The sequence below is a fragment of the Polypterus senegalus genome, chromosome 2 (assembly GCF_016835505.1).
Source record: "Polypterus senegalus isolate Bchr_013 chromosome 2, ASM1683550v1, whole genome shotgun sequence".
Lineage (NCBI taxonomy): Eukaryota > Metazoa > Chordata > Cladistia > Polypteriformes > Polypteridae > Polypterus > Polypterus senegalus.
Window position 1 is genome coordinate 215,723,695 of NC_053155.1, and position 12,480 is coordinate 215,736,174.

A 12,480-nucleotide genomic window follows, 5' to 3' on the forward strand; every position below is an offset into this window, starting at 1 on the left:
TACCACCATGAACGAGAGGAGTCACTGTTGCCGTCCTTTCCCTTCAACCAGCAACTCCAAAACAACCAGTGACAGCATGTGGGCCTGCTGTCGGCACCCGGAAGAGGCTCCGCTCCTTCTGGTCGGGACTCAATAAAAAGGTACATGCCCAGAGAACGGAGTTTCATATGGACTTGAGCTTACATGAAAATGGAGCTCTGATATGACTCTATTACTTTTGTGCAGCCAAATTAATGCTTTCTTTTGTTGTGCTCTGTGCACATTGTTCGTGCTTTATATGTCAAGAATATTAAATGGGGTGGGTCCACTTGGATCCCCAAACATTTTTGTGGCCCCCTCACCTTCTTTCTACTATGGCAATCTGTAACCCATGCCTCCCAACTATGGCAGGGAACAGCATCCAGTGAGTGAACAGTGAGGCCTTATCCATCTTTTCCAACTGCAATGCATGACTGTAGTCAAATTTCATCCTATTTATTATGTAAATCTGTAGTACTAGTGTGTTGTACAGTGTTAGCCATTTTGAATGTAGAGAAAAGCCAAGCAAAATGACACCTTTTATTGGCTAACTAAAAAGATTACAATATGCAAGCTTTCGAGGCAACTCAGGCCCCTTCTTCAGGCAAGATTACATTACATCTTGCCTGAAGAAGGGGCCTGAGTTGCTTCGAAAGCTTGCATATTGTAATATTTTTAGTTATGTAAATCTGAAATCAAAGTATTTTTCATGAGAAAGAAAACTTTGTTTTCCAAGCAAGCAGTCAAGCATTCAGGGGAAAAAAAGCCTTCTGTTATCCAGCACAGGTGTGCGTGGTAATTGTAGAGGAGGAGCTTGTGTGATTTTGATATCTTTTTTGAATACCAGTTTGATTGCATTTCTCTTTTAGTTATGAACAGCAAGGCTCAAAGAAGTAGAATGTCGAGCTACAGCAAGGAAATGTATCTGGAACAGTGTGGGAGGCACATTAACTGAAAGCTGTGCTAAAGAGAGAAGAATGTTCTATATATTTAGAAGGCATGATGAAGTGGGGTGCAATAGTAAGACAAGGACATTGTTCTCAGGTTTGGTCCTAGGGTACCACTGGAGCTGCAGGCTTTTATTCCAACCAGTTTTGAAGCACGTAACTGATCTAATTGTTTAATTAGCTGCCATTTTTACTTCTCTTATTACAAATTCAGAAATGTGTTTCACAATTGGAAGAAATTCAAAAATTTGTATTTTCTGCCATAGTCTTAACATTTAATTTTCTTTTACCAATTTTTTGCAATTTACATTTTCTGTGGCATTCGCTCATTTAATTGTACCCAGATATTTACCACCAGTAACAGTGCACTGCACTGTTTTCATTCTCTTTCTCTGTATGTTTAGCATTCATTTGCTCAGAGGTTGATGTGCTTGCTGCTTCCTGAGCATCCCGATTCTTCTCTTCTTTTGTCAATATCTTTTCATGTTAATTAATACTGATTAAGTCAGTGTTTGTGTTGCAATTACTTAGTATGTTTTTCTAAATTGTTCACTTAACCATGTACAATCTGCCTCAAGAATGATTTAAGATATGAAGAGGTAGAGGAAGTGACGGGGAAGGTGGGCGGGATAAGAATGGAGCCCGTATGCATGCGTCGCCCTACTGCTGAGAGCTGATTCTACAATAAAATAAAATAAAATACAAATAAAAAGAGGAATAACCTTGGAGGTCAATCATCACCCTGAAAGCAGATAGTAGACGTCACATAGTAATATGTGTACCAAATTTCAGGTCAATAGTTCAAACAGTTGTAGAGCTACAGGTGATTTAAAATCCTGGACAGACAAACAAAAAAAAACAGCCACGGTAGCGTATTATATAAGAAGATTATTCATCCATCCATTATTCAACCCGCTATATCCTAACTACAGGGTCACGGGGGTCTGCTGGAGCCAGTCCTAGCCAACACAGGGTGCAAGGCAGGAAACAAAACCTGGGCAGGGCGCCAGCCCACCACAGTATAAGAAGATTAGTGACAAGCAATTCAAACACAAGTGCAAATGACACTGAATGCTACAGGCAGCAGCTACTTCAATGTCATATTCCTTTGTCCAATGATTTATTTTAGGACTGAATCACATCCTAAGTAAAGCATTATTTAGGGGTCTTAGTGTTCAAATGTAGGTTGAGAAAGATAATATTAAGCAACAAAGGCATTCCCAAATAAATAATTTTTCATATGTTTGTGATATAGATGTGAACAGCACTGGGACACCACAAGGAACAGTCCTGTCTCCATTTCTCTTCACTCTGTTCATCTCTGACTATGAATATAGCAGCAGGGGCCTCATGTATAAACAGTGCATATGCACAAAAATGTTGTGTACACCACTTTCCACGCTCACTTTGAGATGTATAAAAACTAAACTTGGCGTACAGCCTCGCACATTTTCATGGCAGCCTTACACCATGCATATGCACTTTTCCGCCCGACTTTGCAAACTGGCGGCACCCAGAGACAAAGCAGTGTTACTGTTTCTGTGGTCTTTTTTAGATTCTCATCCATTACGTGGGCTGTATCAAATACACCAGAATTAATTGTTTATCGTTTACAAATTTAAGGCACTTGATTGTAATCATCCTGTAACAATATAATGGTGCACGGAATGGCCAAACTATTCCAAACACCATAGCTGCCCTAGCATTGTTACTCTTAGTGCACCACTGTGAGTATTGTAACCTGTTTACTATATTTGTCTGCAAAGGGTGTGTTGAGAACAAAGAGGATTACAGCTTACAGCAGAGGATACAGCTTTAAACCCTCAAAGCCACCAGCATCTACATGGATTCCACTCCCCCCTGCCACAGTCTATTTGAACTTCTCCCATCCAGCAAATGTTTCAGAACCTTTCCTGCATGGGCCTTGAGGCTCAGAAACAATTTCATCCCAAGAGCTATAAACGTTCTCATTCAGTCCATCAAGTGCTCCCAGTAGGACTGTTTGTACTTAGAATTACAATAACCTCACTGTAAACTTGCACTACAACTGTAATATTGCACAACCTGAGCCACTTTATGAACCATTTGGACTATCTGTACTATTTGTACATGTATATTGTACTTATGCTTTCATATTGTATATTTTTCATTGTTTTTTGTATTATTATTATTATCATTATCATATAGGAAAATACATTTATGGAGGAGTTGCATATTGAATTTCATTGTACCATACAATGACAATAAAGGAATTCAATTCAGTTCAATGGAAGAGAGTGTGTATTGTGGCACGCGGCTGGGGGTGGGACCCAGCCGGGACGCCCAGGAGGACCGGAGGAAGGCTTGTGCCTCCTCCAGACCACGAGGGGGCGACCACCCTGGCGCTATTGGGGGCTGTGGGTTGAGGGTTTGGAAGTCCAACCCTGTAGGGGCTCGTGGTCACCGCCAGGGGGAACCCCTATGCCTTGGGAGCCCTTGACCTCAGCACTTCCATCACACCAGGAACTGCTGGTGGGAAGAGGATCGGGGACACCCAGCTTCATAGCTGGTGCTTCCGCCACATGGGGGTGTGTTGGTGGAAGCTCCTCAGGAAGCATCTGGAGCCCATCTGGGGGTGTATAAAAGGGGCCGCCTCCCTTCATTCAATGACTGGAGTCGGGTGAAAGTGAACGGGAGTCTGGAGAGAGAGGAGTGGAGGCGGCCAGAAGGAAGGCACTGGAAAGAGAGGCCTGGACTTTGGGGGATCGGTGCTGGAGGCACTGGGTTGTACACTTGACCAAACTGTAAATAGTTGTAAATAAATGTGTGTGTTGGGTGACAAAGCATTGTCCGTCTGTCTGTGTCTGGGCCACGTTCCACAGTATTTACAGATGATTATAACTGGCTTCTAAGTCGATTTAGATTTCCAAGAGCTATCTTCTTGGAGCTGTGTGCTGTTAGAATACTAGGATATATACTTGTTCTCATTTTTATGAAAAAATGCATTAAATTATGTATATTACATTTTACAGAAAAATTGTTAAGTTCATTCACAGAAAGTACATTCTGTTAATAATTAAACACGGGGTATGGTGGCACAGCGGTAGGGATAAGCTGGCACCCTGTCCAGAGACTGTTCCTGCCTTACGCTCTTTGTTTGCTGGAACTGGTACAGCCTTGGATGGATGGATGGATGGAATAATTAAACATGTACAACAAAGATTTTTCAATGTTCCTTAAAGGTTTTGAAGAATTGCCATTCTAAGCTTGCAACTGGTTTTTCTATTACTGATGTTTACTGTGCAGCAATTAGTTATGTGGAGAAAGAAAACAGAAGGACGGGAATTGGGGGTTGGTACGTTTGACAGAGACAGTACTACTGAAATAAATTATTCCACCCAGGGCTGCATACATTACAGCAAGCTTCTTGCACAAGGCAGGAACATTCCCTGGACAGGGTGTCAGCTCATCGCTACTGCTGCGCCACTGTGTCCCCACATGTTTAATACATGCTTTAATGCATTTCTTCATGAAAATTATATCAGCTATGCATTTTTGTATTCTAAAATGTTAAGTGAGCTGTAATATAATGAATGCAATGTACTCTGTGTGGCCTGTTTAAGAAGCATGTAGCGATTAACGACTGGGCTGGGGAACACATAGAAAACAAAGCATTTAATGTGCTACTTTAGGTACAATGGGATTTGTGAAACTCTAGTAAATTAAACATTGACTTTAAGATGAAGTTTCTAACATTCTACTTTAATGACAAAATAAACTACTAGATTAAAGAGGAAATTTTGAGATTAAAGACGTCATTTCGTCTTTAATCTCGACATAGGCCTTTTTCCTCACTGTATTCCTATTTTTTCTTCTTCTTTGTGGCCCTAAAATGCTTCCATATGATGCTCAGACACACGCCTTGTCATTGTTTAATTTCATTCTTTTTTTATACATACGTTTACCTTTGTCTTTTAACAAAACACTGAATGGAAGGGGCTTTTAATATTGATTTGCATATTCAAATATGCAAACTTCTGGGAGGAGAGAGGCTTACCAAATCAATAGGCTAATTAAAAGGGAAAGCTCAGTTATAGGATGCTCTCTGGACCCCCTGGAGGTCATAGTGAAGGTGAGAATTAAAACAAAACTAAGTGCCACTATGAACAATGCTACCCATCCTCTCTCTGACACACTAACATTGAGGACTTTAAGCCAATGAATTATTCAGCAGAAGTGTTTCAAGAAATGCTACTGGGGCTCCTTTATAATGAATGCCTCACTGTGACTGAAAACAAGGTCAAAACTTTACTTTCTTTTGAATTTTCTTGCTATACAGTCATTCTATTGTGTGTTCAAACCAAAGTGTGCATTTATTTATTTACTTACTTATCTACCTATTTATGTTTTTATTTATTTAAAGTGCCTCTGTTGAAAAACAAATATTCCACTAATTTATTTAACAAACTAGGGGGCTTTGCCCCCTGCTTGCTTCACTCGCCAACCCTCGTGTTTGGTTTTCCAGATACAGTACACACTTTTAAGATTTTTTTTTTCTTTGAATTGTTGCTTTTTCATTAGTTTCACTTTTATTTCAGAACTTCTTTAAAAACAATATTTGGAATCTTTCAAGTCCCAACATGCTGAATTTTTTAAATGAGGACGGTGAGACATGTGTTTAAAAACTGTACCATAATTCAGGATAGGTTACTCTGTTTGGAATTTCAGCACAGACAAAACGATCTACATCATCAGCAGTTAATAATTTTTTTGCAAAGTACCAATAAATGCATGTGAGGTAAACCCTTTTTTTGAACTTCAAAGCCTTACAATATTTACATTCTTCAGACATATCACCTTTGTCCATATATTCGATCTCTATTCGCTATTTGTTATTTCTCTGAGTAATAATTTCTCTTTGCTTGCGCTAATGTGATGCTTACTTTCTTTGTTTTCACACTTTTGTTTTTTTCAGCTTTCATATTCTGTATCTCGCTCTGCATGTGTTTCACACCTACGTTTTTTTTTGAGTCTTTTGAAATCCTCTGTTTTCATTATCTATAACCTGCTCTGCATGTGTTTGGCCCACTTGTTTTTTAACTTCTTTATGATGTTTTACTTTGTTTTCTATTCTTTGTCTTTTATTTCTGACCTTGCTTTGTCCTGCTATTTTTTCAATTACACCTGGTCCATGATGATTATTTTCCCTTTTTTGAGTAATAATTTCCTTTTGTTTGTGCTAATTCGATCTTTACTATCTTTTTTTTGATACTGTAGCGAATTCCGCATCCGGCTCGAAAAGAGAAGAAGTAAAAAAAAAACCTGACAGATGTCTCAAAGTCTCACAAAAGTTTTACTTGAACAATCAAGAAAAAGAATGCCGAATTCGTAACCCCAAACACAACTTTCTAGCTCCCTCTCCAAACCCCTCCTCCCGTCCTGGGATAACCCCCCCCCTTTACCTGCATCAATCAATACCCCGCTGTCAGTCTCCCGTGCTGTACTCCGTCCTTCCTCAATCGAATCTAACAGTCACTCAAAAAAATAAAAAGGCTTCAACCTGGCTGGCACGCTACAATACTTTCGAATTTTACTGCTTTCATATTCTTTACCTTTCTCTGCATGTGTATCGTGCCATCGTTTTTTTTGAGCCTTTCGAATTCCACTGCTTTCATAATCTCTAACCTGCTCTGCATGTGCATAGCGCCAACGTTTTTGAATGTCTTTATGAAGTTCTACTTTATCTTTTACTTTGTCTTTTAATTCTGAGCCCAAATGGATGTGCTTTTTTTTTCAATTCCACTTGTTCCGGGCTGATTATCACTTTCCTTATTTTCTGAATTTGCACCTTGATTATTCTTTTTTGCATTTTTTTCTCTCCAACACTTTTGAGTCTCTTTTCTCTGCGCTGTTCTTTCTTCTTCGCTTATTCGTCGAAGTTTTATCTATAACGTATTGTCCTTATATGCTTTATATGTGCTGAGAGCCCTGGATCTGTGTGTGCTCAAAGCCTTGACACGACTGAGTGTTTTACTGCCCGTGGTCTTATTTGATATTGGTTATAAGTAGCGCATGTCTTGCAAGAATCTCACGTTCTACGTCCCAGCGAGACAGTCCTAAGTCAATCTCTTGAGACAAAGTCTCATGTTTAAGGTCCCCACGAGATGCTCTGTGGCCAATCTCTTTCATCTCACGGGTCTTTCAAGTGTCTTCCGTGATCGTCTCGTCTACCTAGTTTTTTCTCCCCCAGGATTTATTTTTTTATAATAGAGAGATAAAGTTTGTGCATGCATGTGTGTGTGTGTTTGTTCAATCTATCTATCTATCTATCTATCTATCTATCTATCTATCTGTCTGTCTGTCTGTCTGTCTGTGAGTTAGGGGACCCAGTGTAGATCGGAGTTGTACTTTTAAGAGAAATGGGGGCCAATTGGTAGTCCTTGCTATTTTACGGTGCCTATTTTATTACAATTAGGGGATAGTGAACTGCAATAAAGTTATGGAGGTGTTTAAATTGTTTTTATGCTAGAAAAACACATAGATTTATTTCCTGATGCTATTTAACACATTGCAGTGTTGCAGGGGGAAAAAACCTACCCTACCCAACCTTAGATAACACAAATGTCCTTCATCGGTCACACTCATTCACGCATTCACAGTCTTAGGGCAGTGTGATGTTACCAAGTATCCTAACACCAGACTCTGGGCTGTGAGTGGCACCGAGAATACTCTGTGGAAAATTATGCAGACATATTGAAAAAGTATAAACAGAGTATTTATTGTCTACTGGGCCAAGTGGCTGATATAGTCAAACAATGTTTATGTATGGATTTCTGTAGCAGTGGCAAAAAAGGTTGCACACCATTGAGAAAATGAAGCATAATAAAAACTAAACTTGCAATAAAGGAAAATAACCCAGCAACAGCATGAAATAGTCTGTTTTATTTTAATATTTACTTTAAATAATGCTAACATATATTATAATATATTTTTAGTTCTACTCACAAGATAATTCAAGAATACACATGCATCACCCCTACTAACCATTAACTCTCCACCCTGACAATGCACTATCAGTTATACAGGGGTAAATTGAAAAGTAAGGCAATTAGAAAATTACACAGCAATTGCAACAGATAGAAGATGGCTCAGTACAACATGTTTGTGATTACTGGTAGTTCAAACATGCACAGTGCAGCTCTTTGCCATTAGTCTAGTTGAAGCCAAGGTCAAATGAACATGGATGCTCTGCGTAATGAGATTTCTTTGAGCAGAGTGAGTGAAACATGCTGAAATTCACTCAAGGATGTTGGCTCAGTATGGAAGTGAAAACAACATAATTCAATGAAAAGTTTATGAATGGGTAGAAAGGTTTAAAGTGGGAAGAACAAGTGTAACTGGCGAAAACTGATCTGGACCACAATCATGCACACAAGCCCACCTCAATATTGTGAATGCCTTCATCAGAGAAAACCAACGGATTACGTTGTTGGCTGTTGCTGCACATTTAGATATCAGGTATGGATCTGAAAATGCTGTAGTGAATGAAAAGTAGGGTACTGTATGGTCTTGGCAAGATGGGTATAGATGCCCAAAGAAATCTCACTATGTTGCATTGATCAACAATGGTGCAGTCCCACTGAGTAGTATTCATGTTCATTTGACCTTGGTTTCAACTGCACTAATGGCAGAGTGCTGTGCATGTTTGAACTACCAATAAGCCATCCCAAATGTGTTGTATTACATCAGCTTCTATCTGTTATGGTTATTGCACAATTTTCAAATTCCCTTTACGTTTTTATTTATTATTTTTTATTTTATAAATACCATTGGACCATCCCAGCAGCAAAAGATAAGGTTATATTACATGGAATTGATACCCCTAACAAATTTTTTCCTTCTTATAGTTATAGTATACTACAGTATTAAACCAAAGAAAGTAACTGGTTAGAAAAGGTCCTAATGGCTTATTCTGGGTAGGAAAACGCCTTGTTCTGGCATCTCTGACAAGTAAGCACTTGTGTTTTTTCTTCTGGCAAATTATATGCAAACATATGACAAGTGAAAAAGTACGTTATTTACATGACATTTATATATTTTTCTCAGATACCTTAAATGCCATAAATAATTACTTACTTTCACAGTGTTCCAAGAACTGAATGCATTCTTGTACTATGTTGTCAGGTAGGACGATCACGTGTTTAGACATGTTCTCAAGGAGTGAGAGAAAACAGCGCTTAGCATAGTACCAAGTGTCTGTTCCAAGCTATGAAGCAAAGAAATTAACACATTTAAAATTATGTTTGTTTGATCAGTAAAGTGTGGTCATATATATATATATAGGCGCAGTACCACAAAAAAGAGGATTACTGTATAAAAAAAGCAAAGCTTAAATAAAGTCAAAGAGTTAATGAGCATCAACAATTTTATGTTAAACTCTTCATCTCTAATATTTTTTGTCAGCAATGATGTCTTCTGTGATTAGGATTGGGTGTTAACAACCTCAGAATACAAAAATCTAGAAAAGCGTTGATGTTTCATTTTATGAGAGTAGTCTTCAGTCTAAACATATATGTGGTTGAAATGGTCACTTGACATTTGATTCAAAATCTGCTGTACGATTTTGGTGCTTGAAATTTGATTGTGTTTACTCTAAAATTTTAACATTTAAACCTTGCGATATCCCACTATCCCTCTGGCAAGTTTTCATTTTTGGCAACATAACAGCTTGCACTATTCCTAATAGAATGTTTATCCTTCTTTTACCATGACTGGGCTGGCAGCTTTGCTCCTTGGTCTTTTAATTTAATGTCAAGCATCTTTTCTAATTTTCAAAGACCAAATACTCTAATTTGTTATACATTTTTTAAGTCAAAGGGTGTTTAACTCTGTTGAAAATGAATGACATTGTTCCATGACTACATACTGTTTTCTTAAGGGCACCCCAATTTTTGTTGATCGTTACTATACAGTTATCAAATGAAACGACCAGGAGTGTGTAACATGTCACATTATCAACGTGACCGTATAAACGTCAGCATGTGCATTCTCCTAAACGTCTTAGTTTTTAGAATCCTCTTAAAGCAGAGCAAAACAAAAAACCTGTTGTGATCATTGTTACTACTATTTTTTTTCTTCTGCTCTTTTACTTTGTTTTATGTGTGATTGATTTTGCTCTGATTAGTTACCCCCTTTTGGCTACAAAAATCCTGAACTGTATCTTGGCTTTGATTTTTGATTTGCATCCTGGGCTTTATTTACTTATTTCATGTCTTTATGGTTATTTTGTCACTGCAACTTCTCGCAATTTTCCTTTCATTTGAAACGACTACTACACAATGTAGGCAGCCCATCCTTGTTCGCACAACACTTGATTGCCTTTATTCATTTTGATATTTATTCTACAGCTTTTGGATATTTTGCCTGTGATTCTGAAAATTTAATTGCCTTTTTGGTTATTGTTTCTGAATTATAGTGTTATGTAATAAAACATTAGTTTATTATGTCTGTTTTGTTCTTGACTCACTCTTATTTGCAACATGTTGGAGTGCAAACCATGCTTTACAGGTTGGTGTAGTGTACAGTGCTCCACCTGCCTGCTTTTGACTGCTGGAAGGCTGGCCTCAGAATGCTGTGCTCTGCAAATGCCTACTCCTGAATATGTATCATCTAGAATTATTCTTTAGGCACTGGAATTAGTATGGAATAATGGAGAGAAAGTACTGTCCATTCTGTCAGGCAGCAATTTAGGCATCTCAGAAAGGGCTTTGGAGACCATTGTGATCACCCCATGGGTCAGTGCTGAATGCCTTAACCTTTAACTTGTCTGGGATTAGAAATGATCCTGAAGATCTGCAAAGAATTCAAAAAGATTATCCTGGGATGCTAGATTGCAGCAGGTAGTCCAACAAGAGGCTGTGACTTTTTTTTATCAATTATAGGGCATGTAGTCCAGAAACCTACAGTATGTGGGTGTTACGGCTATAAATAAAAGAACAGCCAAAAGGTGAAAAGATTACATCAGGACCAGGAAATAAAAATTGGTTGAAAGGGAGAGACAATGAATAGTTTTAGAACAGGCAGGGTTTGAATACAAAAAAGATGAAGAAAACTAAGTGATAAAATCAAAAAATGTTAACTTAAAAATAACTCAGTCCCTGTTCTAATATCCTTTCCCTGACTTCTAATGCAAAAAATACATAAAAGATAAAAGGGTTGTTTCATTGAATCAATACAAGGATGCCAGGAACTGTGTGTCACTATCTTTTACTGGCAAAGCACAGTGACACAAGCTGCAATGGGATTAGCCATGCAAAAATAGTCACAAAATTGGCAGTGACAATACATCAAACACAATATGTGCTTTAAAAATGACCAAATAAATAATTACTAAAGAAAAACAGATTATTTAGGTTAAAAATAACAATAAATAAGTAACAAAGATTAAATTAATATGGGTGTACATAAAACAGACATATAATTGGTAGGAAAGTAGAGAGTCCTTGTACAGAATATATTACATAATATCTTGCTGTAGCAGAAAGAAGAGGTGGAAGGTGGGTTAAAAGCTCTTTGGTATGGAGGCGAGAGGAAGAAAGAAAGTGGAAGAAAATGGTTTGGTGTGGTTGGTAGGGTGCTTGAGAGAAACTGACACATTGGCATTTTGGAGTAGTCTGAATGTGTCATGTTTTTGAGGCAGAACAGTTGGGAAACCAAGGCTGCAAAGTTAGACCTTGACTGAAAGAAATACCATTGCTTTGTCTTTGATTTTTTTGAAAATGAGTTTTCTTTGCTTATCCCTACCTTTCTGCTAAAAACAAGATTTATTTTTATATTAATCTGTGAGCTTTTGGAATTTATCATGGCCTGGAGAGATCCTTAGTGGTGGTCTATTTGATAAGTGGAAATATATTTTAACTTGTTAGAAATTGTCTCTAAATTTCACAAGGTTTATTCTTCAAGTAAATCAATTAACTAATACAGTATGTCATAATATAAGCACCTTGAGCATGGGAAAGGTGCTATATAAATAAAATGTATTATTATTATTATAATGAATGATAAAGCATTAAGCAAAAGATGCCAAAGAATGGGGTGAATGAAAAGAAATAAAATTCAGGTTTTCTGCTAAGAATAATATCCTCCAGGAATAATAACCTGAAACCAGGATGAGGGTTAATGAGGTATTGTATGTTATACCATACATAAATGGAGGAAGGATGGATGACAATATGGGCTGAAATCAATCAGTAATTGCAATGTCATCACAACCTCATTGATGGGTTTCCATCTGCAAAGTTACAGTACATATACGGAGCAAGAGCAAAACAAGGCATGGAGTTCCATCCAAGGTTATATGACTCTTCATAAAATGAAATAAAAATAAAGCAGGAATTGTTCCCAGCTTGGCTAGACCTGGTTACTATTAGAAAAGTAGCACAATTGTTTAAATTAGCAGGACTTGAGGAAAAAAAACTAATTTATTTTAGGCAATGTTAGTCTTTGGCATTCATTTTGGAAATACAACAACAACAAA

The 12,480-nt window shown here is 37.7% G+C and overlaps 1 protein-coding gene across 1 annotated transcript in view; it reads right to left on the reverse strand.

The window, feature by feature from the left end:
• Positions 1–12,480, reverse strand: part of LOC120524658 (tetratricopeptide repeat protein 30A-like) — a 63,223-nt gene that overhangs the window by 5,281 nt on the left and 45,462 nt on the right. The window contains exon 18 of the mRNA XM_039746481.1: positions 9,081–9,210. Coding sequence (XP_039602415.1) covers positions 9,081–9,210 — 130 coding nt within the window. The remainder of the gene's footprint in view (positions 1–9,080; positions 9,211–12,480) is intronic.